General features: G+C 35.6%; 1 protein-coding gene across 2 annotated transcripts in view; it reads right to left on the reverse strand.

Moving 5' to 3' along the window:
• HACE1 (HECT domain and ankyrin repeat containing E3 ubiquitin protein ligase 1) overlaps positions 1-15,408 on the reverse strand; it is a 173,052-nt gene that overhangs the window by 66,099 nt on the left and 91,545 nt on the right. For both annotated transcript variants that reach the window (XM_066248051.1, XM_066248050.1), the window contains 3 exons: positions 7,248-7,582; positions 6,078-6,146; positions 5,506-5,593 (listed from right to left, as the gene is read on the reverse strand). In XM_066248051.1, the coding sequence (XP_066104148.1) occupies positions 5,506-5,593; positions 6,078-6,146; positions 7,248-7,582 (492 nt within the window). The remainder of the gene's footprint in view (positions 1-5,505; positions 5,594-6,077; positions 6,147-7,247; positions 7,583-15,408) is intronic.

A 15,408-nucleotide genomic window follows, 5' to 3' on the forward strand; every position in this document is an offset into this window, starting at 1 on the left:
TGATTATTCAGGAAGTATCACTGAGTACTGAGATTGTGTCAACACTTCAGGTAACATAAGAGGTGTAAAAATCTCAATTTCTTTGCTAAAAAATTATTTAATACAGTAAAAGAGATGAGACTAGCATTAGAATAGCACAATACATATATAATATTAAGTTCTAAACAGTGAAGTGTATTAAGAATTTAGAGGAATTAAGAATCCTCTCAGAGCCTGACCAGGCAGTGGCACAGTGAATAAGCATTGGGCTGGAACACAGAGGACCCAGGTTCAAAACCTCGAGGTCGCCAGCTTGAGTGCAGGCTCACCAGCTTAAGTGCGGGGTCGGTGGCTTGAGCCCAAAGGTCACTTACTTGAAGCCCAAGGCTGCTGGCTTGAGCCCAAGGTCACTGGCTTGCGCAAGGGGTCACTTGCTCTGCTGGAGCTGCCCTCCCTCCTCCATCAAGGCACGTATGAGAAAGCAATCAGTGAACAACTAAGGAACCACAATGAAGAACTGATTCTTCTCATCTCTCTCCCTTCCTGTCTGTCAGTCCCTATCTGTCTCTTTCTCTGTCTCTGTCACATTAAAAACAAAAAGGATCCTCTCAGAACTTTAGCTTTCCCACCTGTAAAATAAGTAATACAAGACCTAACTGTGAGAATTAAATGAAATAATGCAAATACAGAGCATAACAATAATTACAATCACAAATCAGCTAATATTTATTAAAGCACTTACAAGCCAGGTACTGTTTTAAGCACTTTAAAATCATTTTTACATGTAATCCTCACAACACTAAAACGAAAAGGAGTCATTATCCCCATTTCACAGCAGAGAAAAATGTACAACTTATAGAAATAGTACCCAGAATGATCAAATTATTACTCATAACGATGTTAAAATTATTGTGAATAAGTATTTAAAGAGATAATAAATGTCCTTGCCATTATAAGATATTTGATAGATATATGAAATTCCAACTGCCCTTTTGTTATTCCACCTGGCTGCCTGACCTCACCCTTATTTACTGGACATTCGCCCCTGAGGCAGAAGAATTCCAGAAAGCTGAAATCGTAAAACCATAAAAGGGAACATACCAGAACTTTGACTCAGTACCCCCTCAGGCTCTCCCAAACCCTGTAAAATTCACCCCTAGTCTGTAACCGGTGCCGGTCTCCCAGAGAAGTGCCCGGCAGGGTTCCTTTCCTCCTTTCAATAAAGCCTGTTACTCTGGTCTTTTCGGACTCCCACAGATTCCAACAATATTAAACCACATCCTTTATCTATAAAATGTGAACCAAGAAATAAAAGCAAATGACAATTTTTTAAAGTAATTCAAATGGAACATAAAAGGTGCAAAATACTACCAATCACTACAAGAGCTGTGCAATAACTTTCCAAGTATCTGAGTGTGTATGACTAATTGGGTGGCCACAACTGGTAAAACTGTCAGAATAAGTATGAGATTCTTTTAAATGTTAAAATAAAGAGATGAGCACAGACTTAAAAAAAAAAAAAGCTATTAAGACATCTCTGTAAGAATAAAACATGCATATGCAGATACATAAACTTACAAAGCCAAAGGGCAGATATTTTTATGTACTTTCTGAGTATCTGCATTTCCATAAAATAATACACAAAACAAGACTGATTACAGAGGTTCCTCTTAATGGTACTTGTGCAGCACTAAAAGATGTTTCTCCCTGTAACTACAGACCACCTGAAAACCACCAACAAAACAAGAAGTCAGTCCCTTAGTAAAGACAGTTTTTGTTGTTAACTATTTTTTGTTTTGTTTTGTTTTTAAACAGCCTTTAAATTACAGAAAATTTCTAACTATAATAGAGTACAAAGTATTTCTTTTTCCTGATGTGAGAGTAAGTCACCAACATGATGTCCAGTTACTATTAAAATCTTCAATATGTCCTACAAACAAAAGAATTCTTCTACATAACCAAAAAAACATCAAAATAAAAAATTTAACACTGATGCATTACTTTATCTAATCCTTAGACCCGATTCAAGTTTTTTCAGTATCCTAATACCATAATGTCCTTTATAGAATGACTCATAAATTATATTTAGTTGTCCTGTCTAATTCTGATAAAGTTCTTAATTTTCATGACCTCAATACTTTTAAAGATTGTAGGTCGGTTATTTTGTTAGAATGCCCCAACTGGAGTTAATCTGACATTTTCTCACTATTAAATTCGGGGTGTGCATCTTTGACAGAAACATTAAAGAAGTAATGCCCTGTTCTCCATGCATCTAATCAGCTGGCACACTGATATGTCTACTTTGATCACTGTCAAATATGTCCAATATAAAGTTCTTTTTTTTTATCTTTGTAATGAGTAAGAATTCCATGGAGAGATATTTTGAGACAGTAAATATATCCCACATCGAACTTTCTATTTATTAATTTTTTCCAATATAGACTAATGAATTGATTTTATTTATAATATTTTGCCATCATTATTTATTTTTATTATTAAATTATTACAGATTGGGCCAATGGAGTCCATTCAAGCGTGGTCTGAGTAATTTTTAAGATAACACAATTCTTTATACAACTTTTTGCACAATAAGACATTCCAGGCTCACCTGTACTTTCCCTGATCCAGCTCTGGAATTAGCCATTTCTCCAAACAGGCCTGGTTCACTGGGTATGGTAGTTAGACACCAAGAACTGGGTGCCAGGTTTGCTATATCCTATGTACATGAAAACTTGTAGTTCACACTGCTATCTCTAATTATGATCCAATGGCACATGGTTCATTCTACTTTCCTGTTTTGTAACTCCTATCTTCGACAATGAGAAACTAAGCTCCCGTAATCTTTACTATACTTAATTATTTGATTGACCTGTATACAGCCAACATCCTATTGTTAACATAAACCTTTCACTGCACAGAGTGCCCTCCACCCCTCTTGGGCTGTGTCAAACTACTCTGAGCAAGTGTCACCATCCTCCACACTAGATGTCCTCCATATGCCACTCCAACTCATACTCCATCCTGAGCTCCTCTTCTACACAGACCCTCCATATCATGCTCAAGCTCCAAACCTCATAATGGACTACGATACTTGTGAATATTTTCCTCACTTTGGTCAGGAAACAAAATCCCCTCTGTAGGTCAAAAAGTGGATAAGGTGAATAGCTGATGCAGTTGCTTTTTTACTGAATTGTTCATGAAGGGTACAGAGAAAAGGAAGTAAAAAGCAGAGACACTATTAAAAAACAGCAAACTACCTCTTCCAAAAACTAAGTTTCTTTCACCCCTAATCTCATTTGCCCTAGAATGGAGTCACATAATGTATGTTAAGAAAATGAACTTAGGCTTTGGCTGGTGGCCCAGTGTATAGAGAATTGGCCTGGCATATGGACATCCCAGGTTTGATTCCCATTCAGGGCACACAGGAGAAGTGAACATCTGCTTTCCTCACCTTCTTTTCCTCCTCCCCTTTCACAGACAATGGCTTGATGGTTCGAGCATGGCCCCCGCTGAGGATAGCTCCATTGGAGCATATCAGCCTCCGGCATTAAAAATAGCTCGGTACTAAAGCACCAGCCCAAGATGGGGTTGCCAGGTGGATCCCAGTAGGGGTGCATGCCAGAGCCTGCCTCATTATCTTGAAGGGAAGGGGAGGGGAGGGAAGAAGAGGAGAGGAGAGGGAAAGGGAAGGGAAGGGAGGGGAGGGGAGGGGAGGGGAGGGAAAGGAAAAGAAAGGAAAGGAAAGGGAAAGGAGAAAGGAGAAAGAAAGAGGTGGGGGGGGGAAGAAAATGAACTTAAGAACCAGACAGATTTTTAAATTCTGGTTCTCTCACTTAGTAGCTGAATGACTTAAACTTACTTAACCTCTTTGGCTTCAGTGAGTACCCATCTCACATGATTGTTATGAAAATAAATTTAAAAATCCACATAAAGCAAATGTATGGTACCTGACCTAAAGATAGCATTCAATAAATGTAGTTATTACTGCCTTCTATTTTACATTACCATTATTAAACAGATGTCATAGGATACAAATTACTTTTTAGCTTTCTTTAACTTTTAGAATAATCAGTATCCTTAAAGACATTTAAAAACTCCTATAGTATTTATCCTACCACCAAAACAACTACTATTAATTGAACATATGTGCCAATCACTAAAACTTACTCTTCGAAATAGCTTTATGAGGTTTATCTCTATCTTATACATAAAGAAACCAAAGTTCAAGGATGCTAGAAATGTGCCCAAAGTCACAGAATTGTTAAGTAGCAAAACAAGCTTTTCCTAACACATTTCACAAAACATGAGATATGTGGACTGAAACCTGGCCAAACCATAGCCATTAGTCTATCCTACATTTCTGACAAATTGTTTCCTAAAAATTTTTGCCAGGATCAGGGCATTCTCCTGAAGCAAAGTTACCAGTGGCTCCTGCCACGCTAACAAAGATTCTTTAATCTGGCAATCAAGGCTTAACGCAGGAAAACTCAACTCTGCCTTTCCAGAATTATATCTCATTTCTTACCTACACTAAATTTCTGCTTCAACCATTGTAGTTTTACACACTTTTCCACCTACATGTCCATATCTTGGCCAGAATGTTCATCTTCTCTATCTACTTGCATCAAAATTTTGCATGTTTTTCAAGGTCCAGTTTAAAATCCACCTTCTCTTTAAAATTTCCCTTGATTATAGCAGCCAGAAGTATTTCATCCCTTAAACTTCTGAAGAACCAGGTAACACTGTAATTACTGTCTTATACATACATTTATTATCTCTTCTGCTAGACTGAATTAAGATCCTCTTGGAGAACAACTGTATGTCTTCTACCACCAAAACAACTACTATTAGTTGAACATATATGCCAATCACTAAAACTTACTCTTCGAAATGGTTTTATGAGGTTTATCTCTATCTTATACATAAAGAAACCAAAGTTCAAGGATGCTAGAAATGTACCCAAAGTCACAGAATTGTTAAGCAGCAAAACAAGCTTTTCCTAACACATTTCACGAAACATGAGATATGTAGACTGAAACCTGGCAGAGGTAGGGTTTCAGGTCAAACAAGTCTGGAGGCTTAACAAAGTTAAGTCACTATTTTTAACAAAGGGCTTCTCAACGCCATTAACAAGCTGCTGATAAACTTTATAAATCTCCAAAAGAGCATATTTCCTAAATGTAGTTAGGGATAAAATCCTTTTCCAAAGGACCATGAACATTGTAGGACAAGTAATACATGAAAATAATTTCAGGAAATGTGGCAGTGTTTTCTGTTGTCTTACAACAGCCTTTGCACATAGTAGGTAGGACCTCAATAAACATTTCTTGATGAAGAAAAATTAGTCCTCATCCTAAAGTAACATACTAACATTAACTCCATACACTAAAGTAAAGAATAAGGTAATTTCAGTCCTCTTACAGCAGTAGGTCTCATGTATAAGAATTACTTTCCTAAACAGTACTCAAATTTAGAGAGTTAATTTTCATTAGACAGACTAAAATCAAGATTAAGAGGAATTTCTACCTGTGCTTTTATGATATGCATGAATCTTGACATCAATTCAGGACATTCAAGAAGGAAGTGAAAGTGGTCAAATATAATTTTTGGATTTCTAAAAGAAAAATATATTTTATTTAAATGGACAGAAAAGATAAACAGCATTAAGTGAAATGCAGATTCAGATACATAAATACTGAAACAAAAGAATAACACACCTACTATACTTGTACTTATCATTGAGCATTTTTTTAATAGTTTATCAGAAGCAATTATTTTTTCTGCTGAGATGGAAACCACACTGCTCATAAAAATTAGGGGAGCAGAGAATGTGCAGATAGTCCAGTACTTTCAGCCTTTTGTATAGTGTATTTTCATCAATGAAATACAAGTTGGTTTTACATCTCATTTGCATAATTTAACAACTTTCTTTGACTTGTCATTTGCTTTTCTAATATTCTTGTTTAATAAAAATAATCAAACGCTTTTTCTAATCACTTCATATTCATTTTGAAATATCCCCTAATTTCTGTGAGCAGCATATAAGTAAAGAAAGAAAAGGTTACAAAGGGCAGCTCATAAATCCAAGAAAGCCTTACCTGTTAACAAAGCATTTTAAGACTTCATCATGTTTGCAGACAAATTCAATAAAACGAGGTGAAGTCATTCTGTGGGGAATAAAAAAATTAGAATATATAGACAAAGGTTTGGTGATACAGCAAATTTGAAAACTATGTATTAAACTGGACTGGCTTCTAGACCAAAAAAAATTGGAATTTGGCTCATCTTTACAAATTTAAGAAAGCAAGGCATGCCTAGTCAATCTGTAAGACAAAAACATCATTTTCATTAACAGATAATATAAACAAGTGATTTTTTTAAAAACCCTGCAATGTTAAGTATCTCTGGTCTGTACATTTTTAATACATAATCAAGTGATCCTATACAAAGTGGCATTCATCATTCTCAATGCTAGTAACTTATATAATGCTTATCAAATATTTTCAACTAATTCTAGATCAGTACAATGAGTATCCTAAAACAAGATCAGAATAGAACCTAAAATCAACAAAACTTTGTTTTTACTGATATTACAAAAACAAAAACAAAAAATCATAGTATTTCTTTATCTATCAGAGAAGAAATAATAAGCACACAGTGTAAGCCCTGACAGTTTTTTTCTTTTTGATAAGGCAAGCGCCTGACTTAAGTTTTGGTTGCCAAGGCTTCTGCTTCAAAGAGGCATACACTTCAAAGATGGCTATCTTTTATAAACACATTGCCAGCCACCCAGCTAGATAAGAGTCAGGCCACCTTCCCCCACTGAGGCTCCTTTCTTTTAGAGATCTTGGTTGATTTTGATGACTGACTACTCAGGCCACTTGTTTTTTTTTTCTCTTCCCAAGCTTTAAATTCCCATTTGTATGTTTTAAATTCACCAGTAAAGAGTGAGCACCAGAAAACCACCACTTTCAACCCCCCAAAAAGCAGAAGGCCAGGCCCATACCCATACTGCTATGCGCTAGCTCTTTCATAGGCCATGCTCTCGTTCTTGCTCTGCATGCAACCTTGCTGTGTGGCCCCAGGTGTGCCGTGTAATTTCCAGACCTTGTAAGTAATAAACATTTTTTTTTCAAAGTTTCCTGATGGTTATTGCTGAAGGGCGCCTTGCAATCATAATAAGAACCACAAGGGCTGCTGGTCCAGCCACAAGATTGGTTATTGATAGGCTGAGACCTGCACACAAAACAAAGCAGAAACCCTCTTACCCTGGAGGCATCTGACAAGAACAGCACATGTAAAATGCTTGAATGACAGCACTTAGCCGGTTAGCTGTCATAGAAATAACATCCTGACAGTCTGCACTGGCTTCCTGTTTCCCTCCTAGAGCATCTGGTTTACATTCCCTGGTGCCAGTGGATAGATTTTCATAGCTCCCAGGTCCTGGAGGTTCAAATGAAGGTATGGAAGTACCATCTTGATCTTGGCCTTTTTGTTTTAGTAAAATAGAAGCGATATCCGTTGAGTTCTTTTTGTTTTTCATCAGTTCTGTAGCTATTAAAACTAGCCATTCATCTAATGAGTGCCAAAGCAATTCGAGAGGCTAAGAGAAAAAGAAAAGTTTTTTTAAAATATCATTCTGAAACTCCAGCCAAACAAATATTATAAAAGAGAAAATTTACTCTAGATATTTCTATTTTCCCAAGTTAATGTGACAGCAATGCCTACAGGTAAGTAACAGAAAGATATGAATGTTATATACCTGACAATTTCTTCATTTATAACGAAAACTTAATTTACATTTATGCATTTCCTGAAATAAAAAGGAAAAACTAAAACTTAACAATAAATGTGTAAGCAATCTTCTTTTTTTAATTTTTCAAATATTTAGTTTTAAAAGCATACATTACTTACATACATATAATCCCCTTAACCTTTACTGCATTAATGTGTCAACAATTTTCAAATGTCTTTTTTCAATTAAAAAAAATGAGACTTCCCAAATAGACTAACAAGCAGGCTAGTTTACTGTGCTCTTTTCTTTACACCAAATTCCTAGAATTTTGAAAATTTGTGACAAAAAATTTTAGATGACATTTACATATATTTATACATACATATATATGCATACCAACACACATACAAAATTCATCTCTAATAAAAAACTACTAAATACTGACTAGTATTTCAAGTATAGCCTAACAGCTACAAATGAAAAAAGATGGAGAGTAAGTAACCTGTTTATTTCTACACTATTTAAAATATTCCTTTTCAAAAACTAAAGTATCTTTTGTAAGTTAACAGCACATAAAATTTTATTTTTTAAATATTATGTGATCTCAAATGCTATAGCAGGGCTAAATACTAGAGAAGATCAAATACACATACACACACACACACACATTGTCTCTGATGATTAGTAGTTTTTAATACAAGCAGAAATATAAATGCCCAACTACTATTAAAAGACTTACCAGGAAGCTAATGTACAACAGCATGACTATAGTTACCAATACTGTATGATATAATGGAAAGTTGCTAAGAGAGTAAAGCTTTAATGTTCTCAACATAACAAGAACAAAATAGTAATCCTGTGAGGTGAACGATGAATTAACTAACCTTACTGTGGTAGACATTTTGCCATACATGTATCAAATCATCACATGGCCTACCTTAAACTTATATAATATTTATGTCAATTATATTCAATAAAGCTGGGAGGAAAACCTACTGGAATATTTTTAATCCCAAATAAAGATTAGTAATTGGCGGAGGGAGTAGTGGATAAATGGTCCTTCATTCCTACACTACTTTAAATCTTCCTATTGTGAGTAACTTTCCACAAATGAATGTAAAATTTTATTTTATTTTCTGAAACTAGATCATATATTTTGGAATGGGTGACCCTTACAATACTTCAACTAAAAGAAATAATCTCACTTTTAAAGACCATTATGGGAAGAGATTATGCAACACATTTTCAACCTGAGAAGATGTTTAAAAAACCTGTTCTGCCAGAAAACTCTTTCAAATTATTATCTAACAAATCCCTCTGCTACATCTTCAGCCTTTTTCAGGTTTCCATAGCATTCTCTTTTTGAGAATATTTGACTTAATTGAATTTACAATTAAATCATCCCTAAATCTTCACATGTTAATCCAAAAAGCGGGAAACAAAATTAAAAAAAAACAACAACCCACTATCATCAACAAAAAAACCTTATTCACTCATTCAACAAACATGTAATTAGTACTAAATTAATAAGCAAAGGGAAAAAATAATCATACACTTTCTGAGGCTGAAGAGAAATCAGCGCCCTTCTCCCATACAAGAGAGCTTTTTTTTCTTTTCTTTCTTTCTTTCTTTTTTTTTTTTTAAGGTTAGAGGCAGGGAGATAGTGAGGCTGACTCCTGCTTGTGCCCCAACTGGAATTCACTCAGTAACGCCTTCTGGAACGAGGGCTTTTCCATGATTAGGCACAGACAGGAGCTGGAAGATTCAGGGTTCCTGAGCTACTTAAAGGAGGGGCAAATGGACTGCTGCCATAAACGCTGACACATTATCTTCACTGAAAATGTCTTAATTCTAATCACAATTCAAGTCTCAGTCAAGAGTTTCATTCATGAGCAAAACATTAAACTTGCTATAAAAGATGAAAAAGAAGTTTTTATGTCAGCAAAACTGCCTAGCTTTACATCAGAAAACGAACTTCCAAAAAAAAAAAACAAAAAAAAAACAGGTGGTAGTGATATAAAACTGCTTGAAACAAAAAAGGAAAAAGAAATAGCTGGACTCCAAATGAGAAGGGCTAAAACCTAGAAAATCAACACACAAGATGGAGATGTGTACCTATGACGAGAAATGATACCTGCTGCTCATGTGGATGAGAATACTGAGCCCGAACCTATCACAATCCTATTCTCAAATACTGACAAAGTTCAAAAATGAAAGGCAAATTTTGAATAATCCAGAAATATTTTTTTAAAACTAAAAAGAGCTTTCAGTCAAGGAGCAGTACAGAATTAAAAGAGAATGAAGGAAAAAAGAAAAGTAGTAAGTCATCCTCGGCCTTTCTTTTCTCTTTCCCACTTTTTCTTTCTTCATTCACACATGCACTGGAACAAAATCCCAAACGTGAGGTAAATTTACCTAAGGAGTTGTTCCTTTGAAGATTTGTTTAGGAAATTCAATCCTCAACAACAAAAGAATTCTGTGAAAATAATTTCTGAGGTAGCACCCACAGACAAAAAAGATTTTAATACATTTTAAAAATTAAAAATCAATCACTGTAATTCATATCTATGATGCTTTCTATATTCATAAATAATGATAAAAAAACATTCGATAAGATACAAAGCACTGTACATATCAACTGCTACAGAAAAATGAATTAGTGACTATGGAAAATATGCACTGGCTTCTTGGCATTGTGCAAATTTTGCTTCACTTCATATTACTGAGTGATTCTCACCACAGGTTTATATTCTACATACAGTAACAATAATGATGATCATATATGATTTTCAAAACATTTCAAGTTATATTGCAAATCTATAATATATAACCCCAAACTTGTTGAAAACTTAGAAAATTTTCAAGATCCATGTGCCAAAGTGAGATATGAATTTGACAAGAAACCACTCCTAACTTAAGTTCATTAACAGTATCTTGAAATCCTGTTAGTCTGAGATTCAAAATCTGATCATGTCAATTACTACAACCCAAAAGATAAGATCTTTTTATTTATTTTTTTGACAGAGACAGAGAAAGGGACAGACAGGAAGGGAGAGAGATGAGAAGCATTAATTCTTTGTTATGGCACCTTAGTTGTTCATTTATTACTTTCTCATATGTGCCTTGACAGGATGACTACAGCAGAGCGAGTGACCACTTGCTCAAGCAAGTGACGATGGGCTCAAGCCAGCGACCTTGGGCTTCAAACCAGAAACCTTTGGACTTAAGCCAGAGACCCTGGGATCATGTCTATGATCACACGTTCAAGCCAGCAACCCTGCACTCAAGCTGGGGAGCCCAGGCTCAAGTCGGATGAGCCAGCGCTAAAGCCAGTGACCTTGGGGTTTTGAACCTGGGTCTTCTGCATCCCAGGTTGATGCTCTATTCACTGCACCACTGCCTGGTCATTCCCAGAAGATGTTAAAAGTTTCTCGATCTTTCTTGGCTTCCAAATTTTTCCAATTATACTTTTATGAAACTGCTGACAGTCATAGTTTACTATTCACAAAAAAAACAGCAGATCAAGATTCAGAAGGTCTAAATTGTCCTCCCCATGCTCACTCTAATTTGAAACCAGAACTTCCTCCTCTTTTCTGTACTCTGAGGTTTCTAAGGCACTAGGATCAGGCATCCCCAAACTACAGCCTGCAGGCCGCCACACTTCCAGAAGGGGGCACCTCTTTCATAGGTGGTCAGTGAGAGGAGCACTGTCTGTGGCGGCCCCCCAACAGACTGAGGGACAGTGAACTGGCCCCCTGTGTAAAAAGTTTGGGGACCCCTGCTAGATGAAAATCTCTTAACACTGAAAAAATAGCTAAATGTTCAGATTAAAGGTTTTCTAAGATAAATGAGAAAACTAATAATAAGATGTTAAATAATTTCACCTACTAAAAACACATGACCTAAAACCCCATTCCTTTTAATGGAAAACCCATTAGTTAATCTTAATAGAATATGTTAGAGTACACCTAGTTAATAAAATGGAAAGCAGGGGTCACTTGCTACCTTGGAGGCCTGACCAGGCGGTGGCACAGTGGATAGAGCATTATTGGCCTGGGATGCTGAGGAACCAGGTTCAAAACCCCAAGGTTGCTGGCTTGAGCATGAGATCATAGACATGGGGAGGCAAGGCTGGTACAATATTCACAAATCAATCAATGATGTGACACATCATATAAACAAAAGAAAAGAGAAAAACCACATGATAATTTCCACAGATGCACAAAAAGCATTTAATAAAGCCCAGCACCCATTTATGATCAAACTCTCAGCAAAGTGGGAATACAGGGAACATAATTCAACATGATAAAGGCCATCTATGATAAACCCACAGCCAACATCATACTCAATGGGCAAAAATTCAAAGCAATTCCCTTAAGATCAGGAACAAGGCAAGGGTGCCCCCTTTCACCACTTTTATTCAACATAGTTCTGGAAGTCTTAGCCACAGCAATCCGACAAGAAGAAAAAATAAAAGCCATCCAAATTGGAAAAGAATGTGCTCGCTTCGGCAGCACATATACTAAAATTGGAAAAGAAGAAGTAAAACTATCATTATTTGCAGATGATATGGTTTTTTATATAGAAAACACTAAAGTCTCAGTCAAAATACTACTGGACCAGATAAATGAATTCAGCAAGGTGGGAGGATATAAAATGAATACTCAAAAATCAGAGGCATTTTTATACACTAACAATGAACTGTCAGAAAGAGAAGTAAGGAAAATATCCCCTTCACTATTGCAACAAAAAAATAAAATACCTAGGAGTAAATTTAACCTAGGAGATTAAAGACTTGTGCTCAGAGAATTATAAAACATTGATAAAAAAAAATCAAGGAAGATACAAACAAGTGGAAGCTTATACCATGTTCATGGATAGGAAGAATAAACATCATTAAAATGTCTATATTACCCAAAGCAATTTATAAACTCAATGCAATACCAATTAAAATACCAATGACCTACTTCAAAGATATAGAACACATATTCCAAAAATTTATATGGAACCAAAAGAGAACACGAATAGCCTCAGCAATCTTAAAAAAAGAAAAATAAAGCGGGAGGTATCACACTTCCTGATATCAAGTTATACTACAAGGCCATTGTACTCAGAACAGCTTGGTACTGGCATAAGAACAGGCATATAGATCAATGGAACAGAACAGAGAAACCAGAAATAAACCCACACCTTTATGGACAACTGATATTTGACAAAGGAGGTAAGAGCATACAAGGGAGCAAAGATAGCCTCTTCAACAAATGGTGTTGGAAAAACTGGACAGCTACCTGCAGAAAAGGAAACTAGACCACCAACTTACACCATTCACAAAAATAAACTCAAAATGGATAAAAGACTTCAATGTAAGTCGTGAAACCATAAGCATCTTAGAAGAAAACACAGGTAGTAAGCTCTCTGACATCTCTCGCAGCAATATATTTGCTGATTTATCTGTATGGGGCAAGTGAAATAAAAAACAGGATAAACAAATGGGACTATATCAAACCAGAAAACTTTTGCACAGCTAAAGACAATAAGAATAGAATAAAAAGACAAACCACAGAATGGGAGAATATATTCAATAATACGTCTGGTAAGGTGTTAATAATCAAAATTTATAAAGAACCGCCTGACCTGTGGTGGCGCAGTGGATAAAGCGTCGACCTGGAAATGCTGAGGTCGCCGGTTCGAAACCCTGGGCTTGCCTGCTCAAGGCACATATGGGAGTTGATGCTTCTAGCTCCTCCCCCCCTTCTCTCTCTGTCTCTCCTCTCTCTCTCTCTCTCTCTCTGTCTCTCCCTCTCCTTTCTAAAATGAATAAATAAAAAATTTAAAAAAAAATCGTAAAAAAAATAAAATAAAAAATAAAAAAAAATAAAAAATTTATAAAGAACCTGTCCAACTCAACACCAGGAAGATAAACAATCCAATCAAAAAATGGGCAAAAGAAATGAATAGACACTTCTCCAAAGAGGACATACAAATAAATGGCCAATAGGCAGAGAAAAAATGTTCAACATCACTAATCATTAGAGAAATGCAAATTAAAACCACAATGAGATACCACCTCACACCAGTCAGAATGGCGCTCATGAACAAAAGAACACATAATAAGTACTGGCGAGGATGTGGAGAAAAGGGAACCTTCCTGCACTGCTGGTGGGAATGCAGACTGGTGCAGCCACTGTGGAAAACAGTATGGAGATTCCTCAAAAAATTAAAAATCAAACTGCCTTTTGATCCAGCTACCCCACTTTTAGGAATATACCCCAAGAACACTATAGCACCGTTTGAAAAGGAGAAATGTACCCCATGTTTATGGCAGCATTGTTCACAGTAGCAAAGATCTGGAAAAAGCCCAAGTGTCCATCAGTGAATGAGTGGATTAAAAAGTAATGGTACATATATACAATGGAATACTATGGGGCCATGAATAAGAAGGAAATCTTATCTTTTGCGACAACATGGATGGACCTGGAAACCATTATGTTAAGTGAAATAAGCCAGGCAGAGAAAGAAAAATATCATATTACCTCATTCATTTGAGGAATCCAATGAACAATGTGAACTGAGGAACGGAATTGAGATAGAGGAGGGATCAAAGGGACCAGAGGAAAAGAGGACAGAGAGAAAGGGGATGATAGGATGGAATAAACCTGAAGGGAAGGGGGGAGGGTGCTGTAGTGAGGGGAGCAAAGGAGATATTGAGGGGATTATGGGGGAGGGGAAGATGCATTCGGGATGACACTAGAATCTATGTAAATACAATAAATTAACATCAATAAAAAAAGGAAGAGTAAGTGATCAGAGGGGAAAGCTGTTGTCAATAATGCAGAAAATGACTTAAAAAAGAAATACAAATATTAACAAATGAAATAAAATAAATATATGTGGGTATGTATGTATATATATATAAATACATATATAAATTTATATGTGATATTCAAAATAGTTGGGATTCCATAAAAGAAAAGCGAAATGAAAAACTGGTATTCTTTTCTGTTCAGTTATAGCTGTACTAAGTTGGTAGGTTTAACAGTAACATTAAGCATTAAATGCTTATTTATAGAGAAGCTACTCAGCACATACTTATTTTTTGGTATCAACAAATTAAAATTTTAATTAAAATATCAGACAACAGTGAATATAAATAATGGTAATCATATCTATACCTGATTTGATTTTTCTATTCATCATTATAAATGAGTAGAAAATCAAATCAGGGGTCAATTCAGTATCTAACAGCACAAACCACACCAGAGCACATTAAGAACAACTTCGTGTAATGTGAATGTTTGAGCAGTAAAACTCACTTAAAACAGCACAGAAAAAGAACAATAAATCAATAATTTAGATTAGAATTTCACACAGACAGTAAATTATCACTCCTAACTAATGTTCAAGAAGTGGTATGTGAAAAGCCAAAATTTGAATTACAAGAAGGTGCATAACTTCCTTCTTCCAGGAGGTGGCAGAAAAGGTGAAGAAAAAAAGAAGAGAAAAAAAAAAGAGTGTGAAGCAAACAAGGATATATACTTACTTAGTCATACCTTCCTAAAAGGCTGTCTAACCTACTCTAAGTTTTAAAGTATCTACTTATGTCAAAATATTTGCAAACCATTTATTAGCGTCGGCCAAAATTTTTACATGGAAGAATCATTTAGCATAACTCACTAATTTAAATTTGAATTTTT

This window comes from Saccopteryx bilineata, chromosome 12, assembly GCF_036850765.1.
Source record: "Saccopteryx bilineata isolate mSacBil1 chromosome 12, mSacBil1_pri_phased_curated, whole genome shotgun sequence".
Taxonomy (NCBI): Eukaryota; Metazoa; Chordata; class Mammalia; order Chiroptera; family Emballonuridae; genus Saccopteryx; species Saccopteryx bilineata.